General features: G+C 33.8%; 1 protein-coding gene across 1 annotated transcript; it reads left to right on the top strand.

Annotated features, from left to right (window-relative positions):
• The first annotated feature begins 981 nt into the window (after positions 1–981).
• Positions 982–26,397, top strand: LOC123655596 (equilibrative nucleoside transporter 3). The gene is made up of 7 exons (XM_045591361.1): positions 982–1,409; positions 7,173–7,327; positions 8,148–8,293; positions 22,414–22,851; positions 23,142–23,227; positions 24,951–25,147; positions 25,760–26,397. Exons 1-7 carry the CDS (start codon positions 1,173–1,175, stop codon positions 25,869–25,871), a joined length of 1,371 nt encoding a protein of 456 aa, XP_045447317.1. The 5' UTR covers positions 982–1,172; the 3' UTR covers positions 25,872–26,397.
• Positions 26,398–26,455: the final 58 nt, after the last annotated feature.

Here is a 26,455-nt window from a genome sequence, read left to right on the forward strand (position 1 = left end):
ACATTTGAATAATGTGTATGTCCGTCCTATATGTAATATAGTTAAGTAGAAAAATAATATGTAAGTTATTATAAAATTTATACTTTTTTAAACTTTACAAACAGTTCTTTTTATATTTACCAACTATTTATTTCTATTATTTACCATTCTGTCAAACGAAAAAATATTTTCTAAACTTATTTCGTTTTATTGATAATGATGCTTTAATTATTAAAACGTACAAAAATTAGAAGAAATTACAAAATAAAATTATCATATTTTTGCATGCACGTTTCATTACCTACCTTCTAATTGTTTTTTGAAGTCATACTTCTTTTGGCGCATTAGGGAAAAATGATGAGAGTAAATTATACGATGCGCGCGCACACTATCAGACAAAAACCAACACCCTGAAGTTAGCTAGTCAACGAAGAAGTTAGCAACGTGAATTTATATATCCAACTAGCGACCCGCTCCGGCTTCGCACGGATATAAAAAATAATTATAGCCTATGTCATTCACTGAAAAAAATTATTTTTTGTACATTATTTGTCCTAAAAAGTAAATGAAAAAAAAAATGTTATTGTGGGATATCCATAAGAGATAGACAGGTCATGTCGATGCGACGTTTTTGGCTATTTTTATTATTATTTTTTTATTTTAGGAGTTAAAGTTAACCTTTGAAAATTACAGTATCGATTACATGAATGATAATGCCAGGATATCGAAAAGTATACTAAAGGTAAGTCGAAACAGTCCTAGGAGTCGTGGTAGGCCAAAACTCTTGATTGGGTGATGGGAACACTACCTAAATACTGTTGGTTTGAGTAGTTGGAGAGATAGGTAGGAACAGACAGGGCATAAAGTGTTTTCTTCGATAATAAGCAAAATGGCAATGAAATTCATAACGAAGGCTATTAAGTTAAGAGTTAATAATATTTAAATGGCAACACTTTCAATTAAAATTAAAAAATTTGTAATGTAATGGCAACTCAAATTATTATGTCAAAAAAAATCGAAATGTCGATTGCAGCTTGTGCAGTTGCAATTCGTCGCGATTTTAATAATGAAACTATTAAAATTAAAACAGTTTTCCGCATAAATTGATTAAGCCATCACGTCTCAATGAGCGCTAATTATACGAATATCTGTACAAATTAATTACCGAAAAGGAAACGGGTATAGAAAATAACATGGATGTGACAGGATCGATAAACAATGAAGAAGAAGGTATTGAAAGTATTGAAAATGAAAATGAAGAGGATGTGGACTATTCGGAAGAGAGGGAGTTAGTGAATGACTCCTGCTCGACCAAAGTCCTGAACACCTGCGAGGAGCCCAGAGACAGATACTGGGTTGTGTATTTATTATTTTATTTGTTTGGAATAACGTCGCTCGTTCCTTGGAACTTCTTGATTACGGCGAATGATGTAAGTATTTTTATTAATTCACCTGTAAATAATTAAGTATTCATAAAGTTTTTATTTGAAGCTTATTATAAATATTAACTTAATTCAGCAAAAAGTTTTGTTATCTCGTAATTTTTTACCATAATGGTTTCTTTAATTTTTGTATTAAAAATTAAGGCTATCATGTACAATATAGGTAGATTTTTTATCGGAGGTTAAATTTTTGTTATTTCTGACTTTACCTTAATTCCGGTGCTGTGGTAAGTGTACTCATGTTCCGTACTGCAACTATCACGCGTTATTTTCGAACAAATTTACGTAAAAACCATCTTTACTGCAAGATCAAAATACGATACGAACTGACTTTTAACGACTGACAAATCGACACTTTTAAACAAAATAACGCGTCAGACATAATATTCTAATAAAATTAGTAACATTGCGTGCTAGAATATAGGTTTAGAAATTCGAAAAATACCCAAAACCGAATCGGGGCACCCCACTGTCCACGTGGTCTTGGTCTGCCCTACCCCTAGAGTATTTTTTTTTAAGTCGCGGAGGCGCGGAGGGAGGGCAGCCCTCGCATGCAAGGGCGGAAAGGCTGCACTTCCCGCAGCGCCGAAGCCAAGCGTTACTTTAACCTTAAAGGTTACAGCAGGGTTTAACAAAAATTTAACCTCCGATAAAAAAAATCTACCTATATTGTACATAATAACCTCAATAATCAGGTCATTTGACTAATAACAAATGTACAATGAAAATTGTGATAATCAAATATCTAAAAAATAAATTATTATTAAATAGAGTTCATACCATTTTATTGCATTTAGCTTGTACTTTATATTCTAAATAACTAGCAACCTGTCTTTCTTCACACGGTTGCAAAAATGGTTGTATCATACATGTAAACCTTCCTCTGGAATCACTCTATTTATTAAAAAAAAACTGTATTCTAATCCCTTGCGTAGTTTTAAAGGTCTAAGCAAGCTGGAAGTGACTTTGTATATACTATGTAATGATAATGCGTTTTCTTCTTTGTCTATAAAATTTGCTTATTACTTAACTTGTAAAAAAACACTGTTACCATCAAAATCAGCATATAACAAGAAGTTTTGATGCGTATGAATTATGACCACACAATAAAGTTTATATAATATAGTTATATAGTTATTATATTATATAGTTATTAATAAAAAACAAGGAAGGCATGACTTTAAAAATTACTCCAATGTAGTACCCTAACTATTTTTATGTAGAGTCAAGATTGGTCTGTCCCCTATAGTGGGACATACAGACTATATCAGGACTTACTAATAAAATTAAGATAACAATTTATAGGATGTCAATAAAGGTTATTAACATGCATGCATGTCTTCTCATGTGGAGGTTGAAAAAACGTTTAGTAGCACTTATATAAGACATTTCTGGCATGCTTGTTCCTCCAGATAAACTTCGAATTCTTACTATTATGAGTAAGCAAAGATGTGTCATACACAGGTAGGTCATACTTGTATGCAGATACTTATTCAGTATACACTATGATTTCAATTTTTAACCGACTTCAAAAAAAGAAGGAGGTTACTCAATTCGACCGTATATATTTTTTTTTTTTTTTTATGTATGTTCGGAGATAACTTCTTCGTTTATGAACCGATTTTGATAATTCTTTTTTTGTTGGAAAGGAGATATTCATAGTTTGGTACCATGATAAGGAAACCAGGATCTGATGATGGGATCCCAGAGAAATCGAGGGAAACTTTCAAAAATCGTAAGGATGACTAGTAAATTTAATCATGTTTTCATTAGGTACTATAAAGCACTACTATTTAATAAAGGTCTGGAGTCGATCTGATGATGGAGAAGAGAGATAGTCGAGGGAACTCTTCAACAATTTATAGCAATTACCTGCTTTTTGAACTTAATTCGTTTCTATTGATGAGAACTTTGCACCTGTATGAGTTATAAGTGCCATTACAGTCTGATGATGGAGACAAAAGTTAGTCGAGGGAACTCTTTAACGATTTATAGCAATTACCTGCTGTTTGAACTTAATTCGTTTCTATTGATGAGAACTTTGCATGTGTATGAGTTATAAGTGCCATTTCAGTCTGATGATGGAGACGAAAAATAGTCGAGGGTACTCTTCAACGACTTATAGCAATTACCTGCTGTTTGAACTTAATTCGTTTCTATTGATGAGAACTTTGCATATATATATGAGTTATAAGTGCCATTTCAGTCTGATGATGGAGACGAAAGATAGTCGAGGGTACTCTTCAACGACTTATAGCAATTACCTGCTTTTTGAACTTAATTCGTTTCTATTGATGAGAACTTTGCATATATATGAGTTATAAGTGCCATTTCAGTCTAATGATGGAGACGAAAGATATTCGGGGGTACTCTTCAACGACTTATAGCAATTACCTGCTGTTTGAACTTAATTCGTTTCTATTGATGAGAATTTTGCACCTATATGAGTTACAAGTGCCATTAAAGTCTGATGATGGAGACGAAAGATAGTCGAGGGAACTCTTTAAGAATTTATAGTAATTACCTGCTTTTTGAACTTAATTCGTTTCTATAGATGAGAACTTTGCACCTGTATGAGTTATAAGTGCCATTACAGTCTGATGATGGAGACAAAAGTTAGTCGAGGGAACTCTTTAACGATTTATAGCAATTACCTGCTGTTTGAACTTAATCCGTTTCTATTGATGAGAACTTTGCATATATATGTGTTACAAGTGCCATTTCAGTCTGATGAGGGTTACGAAAGATAGTCGAGGGAACTTTTCAACGATTTATAGCAATTACCTGCTGTGTGATCATCTGTGTCGCAGGACCAGGTTTGATGATGGAGCCCATAAACACTCGAGGGAATTTCTCAACAATTTACAGCAGTTACCTTTTGCTGTTTGACGACCGCTTTGATATAATGGTGCATGTGCCGTGTCGGCGGCGCCTAAACACCGACGGTCGCGGGTTCTATTCTAGCTCGGATTGGATATTTATGTTTATATAAATATTTATTTTTGTTCTAGTTGTTAATCCTTGTGGTTCTACCAACCTAGCCTCGGAGAACACGCTAGGCTGTCAGTCCCGGTTGTTATTACGTACACCTGATAGCGAACTTTACTCATAGTATGTCGACGCATTAGCGCAGCGGTCACAGCACCGGCTGTTGCGCTGGCGTTAGTGGGTTCAATCCTCGCGCACGACAGACATTTGTATTGGTCATATAGATGTTTGTCATGATCTGGGTGTTTGTGCTTGTGTATTGTGTATGTTTCCGAACCCCCGACATAAGAAAAAAAGCATCCTTGTTAGGTCTACCCATCACTAAAAATTGTAAAATAAAATAATTTTTAACAAAAAAAAAACCGACTTCAAAAAGGAAACTAAAAAGTGAAAAATAAATTTACTTAGTACAAAGTAATTCGTATTTTGATTTAGTTAATCAGAAATGATTAAATAAATATTTTATAATTTTGAAGTTGGTGCCAAGTAAATACTACAACAACCTGGCTACAATAACAAATACAAACAACACACACACACACAACAAACAAGTACAAAAAATATTATTAGATATGTCAAAACAATAACAGAATAATAACAGTATTCAACCTAATAGTCAATGAAACAAATTATGAAAGAAAACTGAATACAACTTATGAGTAGATACTAGAGTAGTTATGGTTTTACTTGGCACCGACTTCAAAATTATAAAATATTTATTTAATCATTTCTGATTAACTAAATCAAAATACGAATTACTTTGTACTAAGTAAATTTATTTTTCACTTTTTAGTTTCCTTTTTGAAGTCGGTTTTTTTTTTGTTAAAAATTATTTTAAAATCATAACACAAACTGCATAAAGTAATCCTTATAATATACCATGTTTTATTTATTAAAGGTGGCAGATGTTTTTAATTTTAAATATCATGGCCAATTGAGCTAATAGTAAACATATCGCCAATATTTATTATTTTATATTCAACTAGCAGCTGTGCTCGTGACTTCGTCTACGTGGTAATTAAAAAAAATTATTGTTTAGTTTGCAGTTACAAAATAAATAAATTTCTAAAATAAAATTAGCCTATGTTACTCCTTATTATATCAGTAAAAGTCCTGTCAAAATCAGTCCAGCCGTTTCAGAGATTAGCCAAAACAAACAGACAGATAAAAATTGTAAAAAATGTTATTTTGGTATATGTACCGTGTTTACATCCATATGAATTTAGTTAAAAAGCTGTTATTTTAATATTACAATCAGACAGTTCAATTTTATTTGATTGTATAGAATACCTCGGACATGATAATGAAAATCATAATCTATACTAATATTATAAAGAGATAAAGTTTCTAACTTTGTTTGTTTGCAGGGGGTAATCTCCGCAAATACTGATCCGATCATGAAAATTCTTTCATTAACAGAAAGCTACACTATTCAGTTGTGATATAGGCTAAATTTTATCATTATCCAACAAAGTTCAGTGAAAAATAATAATAGTATATGTAAATCAAGTCGAGGAAATACGAAATGGACCTTGTGAATAAAAATATTAAAATTGTAAATTACCACCATGCATGAAAGATATTTAGGTAAAGCAAATTGTAAGGATCGTTATGAGACTAAAGGAAACAACAACAATAATTTTAAGGATCTTTATCTGTCTGCATTAGTGATGTAACGAATATTCGTATTTGCACATTCGCATTCGCATTCGTGAATATTCTCGATTTTTCAATATTCACATTCACGCGAGATAATGTGTATAATTTTTTTAGATTACAATCCATGTTTGAAATCGAGACCTCCTTGGAGCAGACCTCCAAATGAGACAGACGTTATTTCGTCGAATTAAACCCGTCATAGACACCATTTGCGTGTTTCTCATTAAGGAGGTCCCTTGTATTGTAGTGGCGAGTTTTCAGAAGTGGTAATTGATAGCTTACAAGCATATAGATAAAGATTACTTTATCTCTCCCATAAATTTCTAAGTAAACAATAACAAAACTAATTACCCATTTGCTTATCTTTCTAGTCATTAGAATATCTAAACTATATGTTTGATTACAATTTAGAGACAATAGTTCAGTAAGACTGAAATAATAATACCACAGAATGTGCAAACAATGGATAGAATATAAAATAATGGAAGTAATTTTTTATTTATATTCTACCTCTATTCAAACAGACTCTTAACAAGAATGTTTAAAACCTTAAAGAACCTTAACCTTTAAGAATATTTCAAATCATCAAGTAATACTACGCCAACTTGATTAATCGTGGTTATATAGAGATTTAATTAAAAAAAAAAAAAAAAAAATTGAAGACCACTGCATTACTATAGCAATTTTTTTTTTGTTTCGTTTCGAAGCTGTTATTTTTAGTGCAATCATAGTATCATTAAAAAAGAAAATAAAATGCTGAATTATAGCAGATATTATTATTTTAAGATGTCCATTTGTAAAATGATATCTGCTTCTATTACTAAGACTGATTGACTTTTAAAGAAGCAGAAGAACAAACAATTATATTTAATAGGTTAGTGCTAGGCAGGGTCAGATGTCGAGGATAGCATAATATACTAATAACAAGCATTTAAAATCTTGTTGATCTAAAATGAATTATATTTGTACTTATACAAATATTTCTTGAGATATATGACCTGAGCGGGAATCAATTCTGCAAATGGAGTTTAGACGACTATTTACACTATTACGCCAGTGCAGTTGCCTCTACAAAGTATTATACAATTGAAATATTTGTTTCAGTACTGGATGTACAAATTTCGCGATGTCACACCCAATAATCTTACGGTGTACGTGCGCAAGACTCAGTTCCAAGCTGAGTTTACATCCTACCTGAATGTGGCCACTGCTATACCTAACTTGATATTCCTTATATTAAACTCTTTGTTTGGACATTTGTAAGTATATTGTATTGTAAACATCTTAATAGTTTATAGATAAAATAAACGGCTGAGCTTGAGTGTACACTCAATAACCCAGGCCCTTACGAATAAGTGTTTCCTTTTTGCTAAGTTTATAAAAAAAAAAAAGCTGTACACTCAACCTAGGCCCTTTAGGGATAGGCCCTTTAGGGGGCCCCTGTTTCAAGGATTTGGATTTTTCAATAGCATTTAATGAATCCATAGTCATTATATAGTAATAAAAATAATAAAGCCATTTATTCCATATCTCACTTTCAAAATTTTACAATGTTTGTTAGTATGCTGTTGCTTTAGTTTAAGAAAGGGTACTTATAATTTATGTTAGTATTATTTATGAGATAAGGGGGGTTTGGGCAAAGGCCTCCTCCATCCCCTTCCATAACTCCCTGTCCTTGTCTGACTTTATTCAGTCGTTTCCTGCGACGTGTGTTATGTCATCAGCCCACCGTCTTAATTGTCCCCCAATATTCCTTTTTCCCATTGGTCCTTTCCATCGCGTGGCTTCAATGGTCCATCTTCTGTCTGAATATCGTGAGAAGTGTCCGGCCATTTTATAGTAACATTAATTAAGTTTTGCAATGCTATTCTTCACAGGGATGCAATTTTGACTACTACTAGCCAATATGATGACTGATGTTGGAAGCAGTAATTTAGTCTATTTTGTCTTAAAATAATAATAATTGTAATTTGTTCTATGAAATCAAATTGTTGTCAAATAGTAGATAATTAATTAAAAAACGTTTTAAATATTAATTTCGGTACATATTGCTATATTTAAAAATCATCTTATTTCCAGGGTGTCAGTAAAGAGCCGACTACAAGGATCTCTAATAGTGGTCACTCTATCGTTCCTAGTCACCACATCACTAGTAATGGTGGATACGGATGAGTGGCAGAACACATTCTTCATTATAACCATGGTCAGCGTTGTTATTATGACTGGTAAGTATATTAGAACTATCTGACCTGACGAATATCTTACCGCTTTTTTTTTTTTTTTTCTTTAATATATCCCTACTAATATTATAAATGTGAATGTTAGTTTACTAGAAAACAATTTAACCGACCATCATGAAACTTTGTACACATATTCTTCGAAGTATTAGAAGTAACATAGTTTACTCTTTATTTAAAAAAAAAATCGATGCGAGCGAAGTCGCGGGTAAAAGCTAATAGTTAATTATATATATCGAAATTAAATATAGTCTATATCCTAAGTTAAACAAAGCTACATATCTGTGCAAAATTTTGTTCAACCGGTCCAGTAATTACAGAGATTACATGGACAAACATCGTGAAACAAGATTTATATATATATATATATATATATATATATATAATGTATGTAGTAATGTCTATGGGCGATGAATGTAAGCTTCTGTGATGGGTGTATGGTTGGAAATTTTTGTTTGGTACTCTTGGATGGAAAAATTACTAACCGACGACGGTCGATCGGAGACGCGGGTTCGAACCCCGCTGGAGCGGTCAATTTTTGATATGATATTCAAAAATGTTTAAAATTACTAAAGCTTGTATTTAGCATTTTTTGTAAACAATAATATTATATGAAGTTTTTTGTTTGTAATCGATAGACTCACAGTGGATACCATGAGATTTAAATAATTACCTAAAAATATGCTTAATATTTACTATAGATATACAAAAATTATAAAAAGTATATGAACGAACTGTGGCTGTATGTTCATTATCGTTTTTTTTTTTTGTCGGTAACAGTTTCGTATTGGTAACAAATTAAGTTGTCAATACTTATGTGTTGTTTATTACCTTTTTGTTAACTATACAGTTTTAAAACTGGTACTCGTAGTCATTAATAATTCGCTTATATAAAAAGGTAAACTTTTAAAGAATCAAAACTATTGTCGGGATTTTTGCCATTGTGGTAAAGTCAGCATTTTTATTAAATAAAAAATAAGTAGGTAAGACCTCTGGTTTTTTGACTAGTGAAGTGGTTACAGTATCTGCGATAGTTAGCAAATGTTTGCCGTGGTCTGGGCGTTTGTTTTCTTGTTGAATGTGACATGATGCATCTTAACGTGTTGGCTCAGTGGTCACGGCAACTTGCCGACGCGCTTACGGTCACTGCATTGGTTCGATCTTTACGTTTGTCGTAGTCTGAATTTTTGCATTTGTGTATTGTGCTGGTTTCTGGACTTGATTTGGATCTTACTAGGGACCACTTGATTTGATGCAATATTTTTACCGTTAAAACTGACGAATCAACTCGTCACTGTGTTCCAAGTAAACAAAGTTATTTCTGTATAAGATCTTGATAAGTATCGGATGACACTTAGTAATTATATATAAATACATTTTTGAGTTCGACGACCAACCTATATAGATAATGAAATATCCTGTCCCTTAACTTTATTTTTTGTTCTTTTCATATAATATATCTTTTATTAAGGAATTTATTTTGGGTCACACTAAAATTGGTGCTTAAAATTTTATCTGGTTTTATTTAATACTACCATACGGCTGCGTTGCTTATTGTATCAATAATGTATTTTACGTACAGAGCAAAACCTGTCAAAACTAAAAAATAAAAATATAGAACGTATGTATGAAAAAATTTCATAAATGGAGCTCTAGCGCAGTATTCATTTTCCGTGAATTAAAAAATTGAAAATTAATTTAAAAGCCTGCCCAGCGTGGTGTCTATGGGCAAAACACATGCGTTTATTTTTGGCGTAAACTTGTGGAGGCCTATGTCCAGCAGTGGACTGTATAATGATGTAATGATGATGATGATTTAAAAGTGTGTATAATTGTACTTAGAGTTTATTAGTCATACAATTGAACTTTACTACCTCGATACAGTTATCACAGCATGTCATTGCAAATTCTTGTATTTGATAAAAGTAACGGAAGAAGTTTTCATAATTTCAATTTCTGTATGAATACTAGCTGACCCCGCAAACGTTTTGCCATAATTGTGTTATAAGCCCTCTAAATCCCCCGCCCCCCTCCTTTTATAACTTAGGAGTATGGAAAATAGATGTTGGCCGATTCTCAGACCTACCCGATATGTACACAAAATTTCATAAAAATCGGACCAGTTGTTTCGGAGGAGTATTGTAACTTAACTAAGAATTTTATATACCTACTAGCTGACCCCGCAAACGTTTCTTTGCCATATATGTTATTAACCCGCTTAATCTCCCCCCCCCTTATAGCTTAGGGGTATGAAAAATAGATGTTGGCCGATTCTCAGACCTACCCGATATGTACACAAAATTTCATAAAAATCGGTCCAGCCGTTTCGGAGGAGTATTGTAACTAACATTGTGTGAATCGCTAAGTGGCAAAAAACTCGAAAAAATAAGGCGGAGACAATAAAGTTATGATATTAAATTTTTTAATTTTTTGTACTTTTTAAGTTCATTTTTTTTAATTAATACTTTATTGCTCATTTAGAATAATGTGAAACAAAATAAAGACGGGTCTTATTACTAATAGTGATCTCTTACAAACAACCCCTATCAATAGAGAATTATTAATAACACAACATACATATTATTTTCTGTATTCGTAAATAAAGCAAATTAAATTCAAATAGGTACATGTGCTAAATATATGATGACGTCGTCATCATTATATAGGAACAGGTGTAACGAACATGACGTCATCAATGAACACGCCATCTAATAATAATTATTGTTATTAATAATATTAGTTGTCGAAATTTGACCATAGTAAATTTGAATTTTATATTTTAACTTATATTTTAACATTTGACAAAAGAGTAGGAATAAGTATTACTCCGCCGTCCTCGCAATTTTCATAAAAAGGGGTACAAAGTTTTTGTTTCACGTAATATAGATAAGAAACGTTAGGAAGATAAAGCTACAGTGCGCAGACCATATAAGGCTTACAAACGGTCGAATCAATGTAAATTTAATAAAAATTTTAATTAAATAATAATTTTAAAAGCACTCTATAATAAAATTCGGAAGATAGAACTCGACGACTGCTCTGGTGTATCTGGTGTGTCTGGTGGTCTCTTGTACCGTGTCGGTGGCGCCGCACCGACGGTCGAGGGTTCGATTCCCGCTCGGAGTGGATATTTGTGTTTATACAAATATTTATTTTCGGTCTGGTTGTTAGTCCTTGTGGGTTTCCCCATCGTGCCTCGGAGAGCACGTTAAGCCGTCGGTCCCCTTTGTTATCATATCCACCTGATAGCGATCGTTACTCATAGTAGGGAATATATCCGCAAACCTGCAGTGGAGAAGCGTGGTGTATTAAGCTCTGATCCTTCTCCTACATGGGGAAAGAGGCCTATGCCCAGCAGTGGGATATTATAGACTGTAGCGAAGATAGGACTACTTTTGCCCGGTTAGTTGGTCTTTAATCTCAGCCGCCTCTATCTGTCTGTCTGTGTGTGATTAACTCGAAAATACGGAACGAATTTTCATGCGATATTTACCAGTAGACAATGATTCCTAAAGAAGATTGTGTTGTATTATTTGTGTTCAGCTTTTGTGTATAAAATGATTGACATGTGATATTTGTTAAATAAGTGTGTAAGCCGGTCATACATAAACGCTTCACACTCAACGGCCCCCAGTAGGATTATCTCCTGTGACCCCCGAGTCCGGAAACACTCAATACATAAGCACAAACGCCCAGACCACGGCAAACATTTTCATGGCCAATATAAATGTTTGCCATGTGCGGGGATCGAACCCGCAAACACCAGCACGACAGCCACAAATCAGTGCTGTGATCGTTGGGCCAATGCGTCGTCAATACTGAACGTGATACCGAAGATAAGTGTATTAAGATTTTTTTAAGGTTATACCAATACCTAGGACCGGTTTATCCGCTTTTAACTGAGGTGTGTATATATTAGTAGTGTATAGGTTTATTTACCTCAACCGGTCTTTGGATAGTTACAATTTTGTATTTTCCTTGTCCCCGTTTATTCGCTTTATTTCCTTTAAGAGGAAAGGGTACCGAAGAGACTTTTCAAAAATAGGTATTTGAATAAAATGTTTCTGTCGCGCTGCATGCCGCTACCGCGCCCCGCGCCATCGCCGCTCCGTTTTTTCTATGTGTGACTGTCGTGTTGTTAGTGTGCGTGCGCCGGCTATTCAGCTATTAATTGTTGACGATATTTGAGTATTCGCATCTTTCGTTTCTGATTGACTACGAGTACATATAGCGCATAGTGCTATTTTTCTGAATTTGGCTTGTTTTATTGAATTTGTTCTGCATCGTATTGCTGTGACTCGGCTTTACTATTATTGGATTTCGTAAACTACTTATTATTATGTTTTATTATTTTGTCTTGGATACTCTTTGTGACTTGATACATGTCTATATTTTTGTGGGTATTTATCGAAATACTTAGGTACTTTATTTATAAATTAGGTATGTAATTACATGGTTGAGGAGTGTGTAAGAATGGGTAATGAGATACATACATAATTATAGTGTATACATGTAGTACATAGTAAAAGTGTAAGTATAGTATATTTATGTAATGTAGTACATACATAGTATAAAACGTTTGTCTTAGTACCTATATAATTTGTAATGTCTCATGTTTGTCGCTGTTATTAATACATAGGTATAGGTTATATGTATTAATTAACATATAATTGCGGCGATATAATGGTTAAAAATAATATTATAATTAAAGAAAAAAAACAAGAAAAGCCGCCTGCGTGAAGGACAACTATTAGAAAGTCAACTGAAAAGGCTGGAACAAGATAAAAATTCAATAATTACACAAAGATAGCTACATAAATCACAACAATTTCACACATTATGTACTGTACACTTACAAAAATCATGAAGGCGGCTTTTTCAATTATTATTTTACTTATGTTTTTTTAGTTAGGCATATTACGTAATCGATTTAATTTTTTTAAAGAGTGGTTGATTAACATGACATAACATAACAATACACTTTATTGAACACCAACAGAAAATAATAATACGTATAAAGTAAAAATAAAAATAAAATAAAGTATCAGATTAATTTTTAACCGACTTCCAAAAAAGGAGGAGGTTCTTAATTCGACTGTATTTTTCTTTTTTTTTGTATATATGTTACTTCAGATCTTTTGACTGGGTGGACCGAGTTCGACTTGTACGCAAAGGAAAAAAAGCCGACTTCAATTTCATCGACATGTAATACAACAAAGTTAGACGAAAATATAGTCAAGTAAATACGCGTTATTAAAGATTACTCAAAAAGTTGTTATCAGATCTCGGTGAAATTTAAATATGACTACACGATAAACATCAGCTTTCGATTAAATTAAAAATCATCAAAATCAGTACACCCAGTAAAAAGTTATGCGGTATAATACAACGTAGGTCGACGAAAATAGTCAAGTAAAAACGTATTATTTATATAACTCGAAAAGTTGTTGTTAGATCTCAAATAAACTTATGTGAGACCAAATGACACACACCACCTTTCGATTAAAAAAAATTGTTGAAATCGGTCGACTCAGTCAAAAGTCCTGAAGTAACATACATAAAAAATACAGTTAAATTGAGAGCTTCCTCCTTTTTTGGAATTTTACACGTCTATAGAATTCCTAAGTCGACAAGCTTGAACAGTGAAAGATTTAGTATAAAAGAAAGAGGAGTGAGAGGGAAACTCAAGAAATAAGCTTTCCTCAGAACGAAGACTGCGTTCATTGGAATCACTAAGAAATTTAAATCGTCGTTTTAGATGAGCAGGTACAACAGGGTTAAAAAGAATAGAGTAGAGTAAGTTGAGAATATACGTATTACCACAGTAGGGAATTGGGTGCCACTCAGGGCGTAACTACTGCCGTATCAGCCGTATCCATAATACGGGGCCCCCTATTTACAGGGTATTACAGGTAAGGTGTGTAAGCCAAAATTAGTAAAATGTTATCCACAATGTCACTTAATCTTGTGCTTCCTGGAAAAAAGAATAAAAAAATGACATACATACCTATGTAGTTTTCACTTCAGAAATGACTGAAGTCTGAAAAGCAATCCCCTTTATCCGAGTCAAGCGTGCGTGGGCCCAATTGTTGATAGCATTCTGTATCGTTTATTTCGGGATTCAGTTAATCATTATGAACAATGAATTAATCTTTTTTTATATAAGAATGGGGCACACAAGCAGACGAAGCCATCTGATTTATAACGGCTACCGTCACCCATGGCCTTTAGAGAAAAGATGTAGACACTAGACGCTTGAAAACCCCCAAATTCTAGCAAGGTCATTCCACACTTTGAATGTACGCGGAAAGAATGCGCACGAAGCTCGCACATTGGTTGCAAACCACTGATGGATACAATTAGCCAAAGAATGCAGAACACGACAAACGACACTGCTCATAGTGCACATTACGCATCGCGTGCTCGCACCGTGGAATGCTCGATGGTGCTTTTCCCTCATCGTCAAGAGTTGAATTCGACGCAAAAAGGGTGCAAAGAATTTTCGCTTACTTTTTCGCATAATGTGCCAGAGAGCCTTCAGGTTCGCGCAATGATGGAAGTGTAGACTAAAAAACGTTACCTTCGACAGCTTTTGTAAGAAACAAAAGGCACGGGTTCCATTTGGAAAGCCTAATAGTCTCTCGCCAATTCTGCTGTGTTTGAACTTTGCCCTAGCGATTTACTACCTGTAAGACCTGGAGGCAGCGTTGAATCTCTTCTTCAGGTTATGCGCCTGTGAATCCCCCATATAGATGCAGAAGATTCATAGGAATTCACTAATAGTATTGGCCTCACAGGCTGAAGCGAACGATCCCCCGCATCTATTGCTGCAGGTCAAGGCTAATAACTCTCCAGCTTGGAACTACAAGCTCTTTAAATTAGCTTAAAATCCGAAATTCAAAACATTCATTCCATTAAAGAACTCATGGAAATATTACTGAGAAAAATCAATAGCCTTGCATCCAGTTTTCCGGAGGTATTAACTTGATGTTTTTCAAAACTAAAACTGATAAAAAATTACCTAAGGATTTCGATGGAACAGGAACAGCTACAGCAGACTACACTCACTATTGTCTATTCTAGGAGGAAGTTATGACTTATAATCCATAAATATTTATTTTAATTTAATGGAAGCATTTTTTTTGTGAGAAATCTTTACCCATCATTTGCCTGCCCCCCCCACTAATTTGGATACAGGGCTCCAAGGTTCCCGGGGTTCCAAGGAATGCTACGCCAGTGGTGCCACTTCAGTTTTTTACGCAATTCAGAAATATGATTCTATTTGCGAAGTCCAAATACGAATCGCATAGGTACATAGATTCGACCAAATTTAATAATCTGCTCCTCAGTAATGTCAAGAAAACAACTAAGCAATTTTGTACCGATGAAAAAAAAACAGAGGAGGTTCTAAAGTCGCTACGTACCTATATTTATTTATGTTTGACCATGCATAACTTTTTACAGAGTATTCCGAAATTGATAAAAAATATATTGGAAAGAGTAAACCCCGAAGTGGTTTTTCGCCTAGGAGGCGAGGAAGAAGCGCGGCTCGCAGCTTGCTTGGCATAGGCATAGGAAAGAGCAGAGTCCTAATTTTTTAAACTTTCTTATTGTATTTTTTATTAGTATTATGGTAATAATAATCATAATATACTTTTTTGAAATCCTTGTATTGAGCCCTCTAATTTGATACCAAAAACAAACAACACAGTTATTTACCATAATAATCATTGTAATTTGTTAGCGAAACCCTTTGTTAGCCCAGGTTTGCACAGTGTTACAATAAAAACCGCATATACAAATACGGTTCTATTGTAGTTATGAAAAGAGAAATTATTTAATTTTGTTAATACGAATTTTAGAAAATATCGACTAAAAATGACATCACTAGTGTATCGATATAATTATCGACTATGAGGCATCACTTCGCTGGCGTATATACGTATTGCTTTGGCCCTTCCCTCCCCCAGACCTATCCCCCAAAAAGCAAGAAAGGGACAATTGCAGCTCAGACCGTTTTAGGTAGATAATTTTTGACTAAAACAGTGTTTCGTAGTCGACTGTTTTCTCCTCAAAACATGGCAATTTTTTTTTTTTAATTTTTTTTTGAAAATAAAAGAAGACTTCGGCTATGCCCCTATGTTCTCATTTTTTTGAAAATATGCATATATATTTTTTAATGAGTGTCTGAAAATGTACAAAAAATTATGCAATATTTCGAGTTTTTGAAGTCTCCTAATTCCTATGATAATAAGAATATGAAAAAAATCAAAACATAGGGGCATGGTCATGGTAGCAAAGAGTTCTATGTCACAAAAATATTTGATCTAGTGTCATTATCCAGGGAGAAAACAGTCGACTACGTTTGTATGGAGAAAGAGCCGGTACCCTTTCCTCTTAATATAATATTTTTTTATAAAACATTTAATATAAGCATATTGAACTGAAGGCGCGTTGAAATGAAGAAATTACCGCCTCGCACTCAACAGCCCCAACTAGTATTTACTCCTGTGTCAAAAGTCCGGAAACACAATACACAACACAAACGATCAGAGCACGGGAAACTTCTCTATAGGACCTATACAAATACCATGTGTGGGATTGAACCCACTTCATTACTGTAATTGCAAACAAGTATACCTGATATGTGTTTAGGAAATGATCTATTCGTCGTTCGATCGTTTTATATCGATTCAGCCAGTAACTTCTCTATGTAGGAGTAGGAATATTGTAATCCACAACGGTTTGGCGGATTTTCGTTTTATATAGGTACATAAGTAGTATCTACATACATTTATAACCATATACATTTTGCTTACAATTCAGATAATAATCGTAAATTATGCCTATGTTTCATTTAATCTGACCCTAAATGCAAATGCATCGGGTCCGATGTAGGTCACGCGATTAAATCTAGCCTAGTGCTTTGATTTTCCTATTTTCTATGCAGAGGTTACGTAAGCGTAATGATGATTAGAAGCGTATAAAGCAAATAGTGGAAACGTTAAGTAAATAAACGTCTTATAAACGTCATACAACAGAACCCAGTATACCTATATGAATTATGAATCATACAAAACATACATACAAAAACTCTCGATGAATTAATTGATGATTGTTTGATCACATCCATCTTTTATTAACATACACACGGTCCTCTGTTCCTATGTTATGCAACTTAATGCTTGTGTTATAGGTAACAGCCGACTGATATAGCTAAATGCTTTTTTTTGTTAAATATACACAGCAATATTACATGCGTTTATAAATAGATAAATACAAATATTACACCGAGACTCAGGCGGAAACAACCTGCGCCACCAACAACCAAACTTTGACTGTAGATATTTCAAATATATCGTTCAAATTTTATTTTAGACGTTGAGAGTGAAAAATCTCTTTCACAATTATTCGTTTCTCATGTACCTACAGTTATCAGCGGATTTATATTATATGTGAAGATAATATATTTAAACAGATGTTAATCATAGCGAAACAGAACATTGTATAAGTGAATACTTTATTATATGGGCTTTTGCAATGCGGATTTGTTACTAATAATATCGTCGAAACGAAGCCTTTGTATACATAAATTTGTATTAACAAAACAATGTGTATCACATTTAACCAGTAATGTTCTACACGATTTAAATTAAAATTATATATGTAATTATTTCATTTTAAATGTTTCACAATAGTTGTATACATATAATTATGTGAAATATTTAAAACTATTTTATTTTATGACCATATTATATGTAGGTATAAAAATTACATAAATAATTATATTAAAGTTTATTAATATAAATTTAAATTACGTGCATTTAATTCACTGCTAGCTACTTATTACTAGACGTAATAAAGATTGAGATTATTATTTAAATTACTTAAAAATTAAATGATAATTCTTATGTTATGAATAAGTGGAGGTATACTGGTCTAGGTAAGCTATTTTGTTGTTTTCTATTTTCCATAATTGTCCAATTTTCAGTGAGACTTATTAAACCATATAACTTTAGTAGAGCAAGAGATAATAATCTTTACAAAGCTGCGCCTTATGTTTTTACTCACATATGACGTACGTTTCGATCTCTTGGTAATGTCGGGGTAAACAGTAGTCGACGTGGTGTTCTGAATCTCCAGCTATCCATCTACCGAGTTTTATTGCAATCGATTCATTAGTTTTTGCTTGAGCTTGCTTGCTATAAATTATATATCTTTTTATAGATAATTGCTTGCTCTACCGGCATACACAACAATTTTTATTTATTATTGCTATTGTTTTTGTAAATTAATCAATTATTTCATTTCAATTATATATATGACGGCTATAATTTTGAAACAAAGTCAACAAGATTGACGAAATTTTTTTTTATTTATTTAGTGCGAATTATTCGCACGGATCATCATTGGCCTCAATCCGTCTGTTGCAGACGATTTAAACAGTGTCAGCTTGAGTTAATTACACAGCTCTTTTCGTGACTAAATAAGCCGATACGTGAGCGACAACCTTTGCCACACGCCCTGCAGGTAAACCGGGTGGTGTCAGCGACGGAAGAAGCTTGTTGTTGTCGCGTTCTTCTTGCCGCTAAAGTCTCAAACCAAGCTTGATCGTGTATCTTGCGTCCGTCCACAACAACTTTACGCCATCCGTCACGACTCTCGGCAACTGCTTCCCAGTTTTGGTGGTCGATACCAAAGGCGTGCATATCTCGTTTAGCGCAATCCTTAAACCGTAGCATGGGCCTCCCCAAGTTACGTTTTGCGTTTGCTACAGCACCAAGCAAGATCCGCCGAGGCAGGCGCGAGGGCTCCATTCGATGCACATGCCCTAGCCAACGCAACCGCTTCTGCTTGAGTAACGCTGTGAAGCTAGGCAGCTGTGCAATATTAAGAACCCGCTCGTTGGTAACTCTGTCCTCCCAGGATATGCCCAAGATGTTACGAAGACAGCGCATATGGAAGGCGTTTAGTCGACGTTCTTGTTTCGCGTACGTCGTCCAGGTTTCAGCTCCGTAAGAGAGAATACTCAAGATGCATGCCTGATAGACGATCATCTTGGTACGCGTGGTAAGATGTTTGTTTTTCCATACTCTCGTATTAAGCTGCCCGAAGGTGGTCGCCGCTTTGCCGATACGAATATCGATCTCCGCATCAAGCGAGAGATTGTTCGACACGGTAGACCCTAGATACGTAAACTTGTTTACGACAGCCAGGGGCACGCCATCCAACGTAATTTTCGGTATTTTCGTGCTTCCCTGCACCATCACAACGGTTTTTTTGGCATTTATCGTCATTGAGAACAGTGCACACGCCCGGGCGAACCTGTCCAATATGGTCTGAAGCTCGAGAGCGGAGTCAGCGACAAAAGCTGCGTCATCGGCAAATAAGAGGCTGTCTACAAAAATGTCCTCGCGATTACGCTTGGATTTGAGAAGTTTTGTGATGTTATAGAGCTTCCCATCCGTCCTCGTATAAAAATGGATACCCTGTTGGTCATTGCCGAACGCTTCTCTTAAGAGTAATGAAAAGAATATACCAAACAGGGTAGGGGCCAATACGCAGCCCTGTCGCACACCTCTACGCATCTCGAACGGACCGGATGTGTTTCCGTTGAATATGACAGAACCTTTCATATCTTTATGGAAGCATTTCGTCAGGCTCAGAAGTTTTGATGGACACCCAATGCTTTCAAGTCCGTTATATAGTCCATCTCTGCTAACCGTATCGAAAGCCTTATTCAGGTCAACGAACGCCACAAACAGAGGTATGTTCTGCTCCCTACTCTTCTCCTGTAGTTGTCGGAGCGTAAACACCATATCGATTGCGGAACGCTGTGCACGAAACCCGCACTGTGATTCCGGATACACACGATTAGCTAGTTTCTGGATTCGCCCAAGAACCACTCGTCCAAAAAGCTTGCCTACTATGCTTAGTAAGGATATCCCACGGTAGCAGTTACAATCGCCGCGGTCGCCTTTACCCTTATATAAAGTTATGATGTTAGCGTCGCGCATATCTTGCGGTATGTATCCTTTTTCCCAGCATTTCCACAATAGATTGTGCAGAACAGGTAATATACACTTGAGTCTGATTATTTCGGCGTGGGTGCCATCGCTGCCGGGGCTTTTGCCGCATTTTAGCTGCTTGACAGCTTTGAGCAATTCCTCTACAGTAGGCGGATCGTCTAGCTCCTCCCAGGTGGCCAGTTTCGGCATGTTATGCACAGCCTCCCGCTGTCGCACGGATAATGCTAGTTTATAATATTAGGAGAACGTTAGAGTGTAGCAGTATAAGCACGGGTCAGGTGCCCCTGGGGAAATTTATGTCAAAATTTTGATAACGAAATCACCGTCTTAAGAGGAACATTTCCCTAAGTTACCACACCTCTGAACGCGCTAGGTTTTCAAAAAAAAAATTTTTTTTCAAATTTTGAAAAAAAATTCTTATACTGCTACACTCTTTATTAAAAAACAACACTTTTTTTTTAATTTATCGACTGTTTCTTTGATGGTACTGTATGATTCTGCTGGAATCCCCACACTCTGTTTCACATATTTTTTTATATTTTTAGACTATAGTCCAAACCATTTAAATTTCCGCAGTTTCTTAAAATGTATTTTACGTAATAAATAAATAAATAATGACAGTTTTAGTAAACTGCGCAACTAAGAGCGATTAAGTTATTATTATATATAATAACTATTATATTAGCAATACGTGTAAGTATGTTTTAGACAAACACGTGTAAAAAAGTTTGACTTAATATTTTTAAAAGTATTACGTAGGTACATTTTACTAATAGTATAAATATAATACATATGTACGTTACCTCCTGGATGGATTGATTTAGATGATTTTTTTAATCGAAAGGTGTTGTGTGTCATGTGGTCCCATTTATTTTAATTGAGATCCGACAAGTATTTCTCGAGTTATATCTAATAATGCGTATTTACTTGTCTATTTTTTTGTCTACTTACCTCGGTTTACTTGTCGATATAATTGAAGTCGGTTTTTTTTATTTGCGAGCAAAATACTATTATGTTTTTTCATATTAACTAACTCCTATTCATTCAAACCATTACAACTATACGGAAACAGAGTAATTACCATGTATCATTATGCGTCTTAGAAGAAAAATTAGTTTAATTTGTGTTACTAATGCATTTATGCGATTATAGAAACTTTATTCTCATAAAGAATTACAACAAATTAAATTACATGAGAAATTCAACTATATAAACAATTTGTAGTTTATAACATAGTATTACTGTGAGTCCAACACAAAAGAAAAAAAGAAAACTAAAGTGGGTAGAAATTCAACAATCAGTTTACACAGCGATCGAATGCGTGGAATATACATAGATCACACACAGACCAGAAGTGGCATGGCATTTCAGGGCACTTAAGTTATTTGTTATTTTATATATTATTATAAATATTTTATATTTATAATATTTTTATTTTATTCAGCAATTGTTTATTATATAATGTTTAATTTCTTTTTTTATAATGTTTTAATTTATAATTAAATATATCAATAAAGTTACCATTTTTGCGTTCTTAACGATATCCGTGTCTCTAGAAGAGATTTGTTATTCATGGACCTGTTTCACCGGTTTGATATTTTACTATTTTTACCGTCGAATTCAACTATATTTATAATATATTACCACAGCCTATGAAACATATCTTACTATTCGTAAATATGTCTGCAAGTTGTAAAAAAAACGTGTACGTCTGGTGACGCCTGACGGGCTAGCGCTGTGGGATAGAATGAGAGAGGAGGAGCCTGTCTCTTTTTTTACGCTGGGAAAATCTCCAGCACGGAGGCACCAGAGAGGTTATGTCAGACTTTTACTCACCAAAAACCACCACGTATGAGCAGTCATCCGCTTGGTCAGGAGAAGCCTGCCTACCGCTGCTGTATGTGTGAGAAAGAGGCGAAGAGGCACACTGGCGCCGTAAAGCGTTACGTAACGAAGCGATTTACCCTCCAATAAGTAATTATTACTTTAAAAAAAAACTGTATCTGTGAAACCGTCCGCCGCTTATTCTTTCCCAGTTTATTATTAATTTCTAGTATTGAATGAATGTTTTTGTTTCAGCCGCAAGTGCAGTGTTCATCGGTGGATTGGTGGGTATTGCGAGTAGATTTTCCAAAGAATACATGGCTGCGTTCGTCAGCGGACAATCTCTTGGGGGTATCATAGCTGCCATTGCTCAGATAATTTCTCTCGCCTTCAAAATATCACCCCTTCACAGCGCACTCATATACTTCTGTATAGCCGATTTTATGGTCATAGCGTCCTTGATATCGTACGTCCTTTTGTACAAAATAGATTTCTTTACATACCATATCCTGAGGGGTTCGGGCGGTATGGGCACAAATCGACATAGGGAAGTGTCGATTTTGCTTATCTTGAAGAGGATTTGGGTGTACGCGTTTAGTATTTTCGCCGTTTTCGGAATATCGATGGCTGTGTATCCCGCTGTTACCGTTTTAGTTGAATCTCACCCCGTTACATCTGGGACCGATTGGAACAGTGAGTGTACTTTGAATTTGTTATGTGTAATTGCCTTAAAATAATAGTTTCCAAGTAGTTTTGAATATACATATAAACTTAATTATTTTTTTTTTGTTACGATTAATCTGCTTATTTTTAACATACTATAAAATTTATCCAAACTGAGTAACTTCCAATTTCTCTTTCTCTTTTGTCTTCTATCTCTCTCTTTCTTTCTCATTTTTTTATTGTAAAATATAAAAAATCGTCAATTTATCAAAAAAAAAATCATATTTATAGTATTTTTAATGTATATTTCTATATTTCAGATATATTCTTTGTTCCGGTGGTCAACTATCTGATATTCAATTGTGGCGATTATTCCGGGCGTTTGGTGGCAGGATTTTTGTTACGGGTAAGCCCTTAATATATTTAAATGAAATAATTAATTTCCATAAAAAGCATATATAATTAAAAAACATTTTTAGTAATCAACTGTTTCCCACCGATTTTTAATTTTATATCAAAATACATTTAAGAGCCATTTCACAATTTTACGCTCTGCAAGTTTAGGTAAATTTGGTCGCATCGCGCGAGTCGTACGAGCCGCGCGATCTTTGTGCTAGTACGTATAGTGTGACAACCAAAAGACCATCGTGATCATTTTCTGATGTATAATAAAAATTATAACTATGGTATAAAATGTTTTTTACATAATTAATTTTTTAAAAATTTCAAGTATGTTATATAACAACAGTCAATAAATTTAAAATAAAATTAAAAAAAATCAATTTTATGAAACAATTTTTTTAAATTGATTTAGTTTTTTCAGTTTACGAATGAATCTAATATTTACGATATGAATAAAAAAGCATTTAATGACATCGACACCGACAAACATATTAATTAACAAATAACAAGACAAACAGATTGAAATGCCTATTTGTATTGATAGTGTGAGAAAAGAAAATTAAATTATACATTTGTTTACAGAAATTATCATTATACTATTTTACAGTCATTTTCGTAATATGTTTATTTTATTTATATTTTATTATGAAAGTATCAAATGCGTTTTATCCGCTATAACAACAGGCGCTTGGCGCGTGTGAGCGAAAGAGACGGCTGCGCAGAATTTGGCGTGGACCTTACCTCTAAGAGCGCTAGCGCTCGACTGATTTACCGGGCTTGATGCGTGGCAATATATACTATCTTTTTATTATTTAATATAAAATGTATTAAAAATAATTACATCTTTTAATTATTTTTTTTGTATTCCTTAATGATGTAAGTTTACTTTGATGAAGATAGTTCGTTAAAATTTCTTAGTTTTCTAAGAGAAATATCGCTTTTAAAATTGTACTTATTTGGAAAATATTCGTAACTTTAAATTTTTTTTATCGTTTAATAGAGATACAAATGGAATAAAAATCTATGATAGTGGACAACAAAATTATATTCCACATATTATGATATTTTTTTAAAATGGTTTCAACGTAGAGGTTATTGAAAAGTAGGACTTCAAAGTATACATTGCGACCGTTTACCCAGGGAGGAGGCTGATGAAAAGGTTAATAATTTTATACACATAATATAAATCAAAATTCTGATCTGACTATGGACTACAACAAAGGTTGCTCTATTATATTTCAAGAATATAAATTACATTATTGCATCCAACACTGAGATTAACGACGTCAAAATATTACAATTTCGCGGATTGTTACCGATTTTTGTGAAATGGCTCTTAAGACTAACTTAAATTTAACAAAAACATAGTTTATACCATTTAGGTATAAAGGGCATTATCATGTTTTACATTACATTATTATTTACATATTATCATAGGTGTAAAATAAAAATATAATCGTTAAGTTTCAGAAATTTTAATTTCGGCGCAACTTTTATATATTTTAAGTCCTTTCTATATAATATTATAAATAAAACCCTTCTGCTCAATTGGTCCAAGCATTTTCGAATTTTGCGCTTAACAACACTTGTGGTGATTTATTTCTACCCATTTTTTATGGGTTATTTGTTACCTGAAATAAAGAGTTATTTATTTATTTATATTTATTTAATAGATAAATTATTTTTCCTTTGTCTTTATTAATAAACTCAATTTATACACTTTTTAGCCGGATAACCAATGGATAATAGCCGGGGCAAGTTTATTGAGGATCATCGGAATCCCCATGCTAATGCTATGCAACGCTCAACCCAGGAAGCACTTACCGGTTATATTTCTATGGGACTACGAGTATATCTTGATCATGATAGTATTCGCCTTCACCAACGGTTACCTCACCAATATAATCATGATTAATTCTACGAGGTGAGTTTATCTATTACTGATTGTAGCCCATAACATTGTCCTCAAACAAAAAAATCATATAATCCCATATATGGTTATATAATATTTACGCGAATTGCACTTAATAGTGAAACAAGTTTTTTTGGATTTCCTACCGTGACCATGGTTGCTGTAAAGTATCGTACGAGTAAACTTCAGGCATTTAAAAAACTTAATAAACCGCGATATAATCCGAAAAAGTTGTTTCAATATCCCATATGTTAAGCTATTAAAATTGCTTTAATGCTAATAATGCTTCCATTATTTATTTCTTAAGACAAATTATACACAAAAGACCTTAAGTCAATATATTTCCTGTAAGTAAATTTATACTAATATTATAAAGCTGAAGAGTATGTTTGTTTACTTTACGCTAATTTCCCCACCGTGCCTCGGAGAGCACGTTAAGCCGTCCGTCTCGGTTATTATCATATACATCTCATAGCGGTCCATACTCATATAGTATAGAACATATCCGCCATCTCGCAATGGAGCAGCGTGGTGGATTATTTCGATCTCTCTCCTACATGGAGAAAGAGCCCAATGCCCAGCTGTAGAATGTCACAGGCTGAATCGTGATTTATTTCTTTACAGGGTGGTAGAAATGCATGAAAGAGAGAAAGCATCGAGTATAATCGCGACAATGCTTAGCGTCGGTTTGACAGTCGGAGCTGCTGTAGGCATGCTTCTAGTAAGATTACTGTGAATTAACATCTAAAGGTATTTTTTTTTTAATATCATAATTTTTAGAATTGTCAAACATGATATCGTATTATATAGAAATGTAAAAATTAGTCAGACGTATGGTGAAATTCAAAAAAGCGCGGAAAACACAAAAAAAATCTTATAGTATCAGTAAAACATCACTACGTAGGGATATCTAAGTTCGATACTTAAAAGTATTACTGTATACTTTTATGTTTGAAATAAAATAATAGTGACAAATTTTATTTGTAATAACGACTAAAGAACTTGTAAGAGATATTTTGCAATATTACTGGTACACTTAAATATAAATATCAAAGTAATATAGACAAAGTATCAAAATTGATCAAGCAAACTAACATGTCTCTCATTTACGTCAATGATATTATTTTAATGTTGTCATGTTGTTAGTCATAAATGTATATCAAATGAATACTTCTGTGCTCCAATGTACGCCAGTCTACTGTGAATATTTAAAAAAAAAACATGAAAAAGTATTTTTAATATTGGCAACTTCTGAAAAGTCAGTATATACAATAGTAATAAAGTATGCCTTTTCTTTAAAAATATAAATTGACGAGATTA

This window comes from Melitaea cinxia, chromosome 8 (genome assembly GCF_905220565.1).
Source record: "Melitaea cinxia chromosome 8, ilMelCinx1.1, whole genome shotgun sequence".
Classification (NCBI taxonomy): Eukaryota; Metazoa; Arthropoda; class Insecta; order Lepidoptera; family Nymphalidae; genus Melitaea; species Melitaea cinxia.

Coding starts and splice junctions, on each gene's coding strand:
- LOC123655596 (XM_045591361.1), top strand. CDS start 1,173: ATGGATGTGACAGGATCGATAAACAATGAAGAAGAAGGTATTGAAAGT. Junction 7,328..8,147: donor AACTCTTTGTTTGGACATTT/GTAAGTATATTG, acceptor TCTTATTTCCAG/GGTGTCAGTAAAGAGCCGAC. Junction 8,294..22,413: donor CAGCGTTGTTATTATGACTG/GTAAGTATATTA, acceptor TTTTTGTTTCAG/CCGCAAGTGCAGTGTTCATC.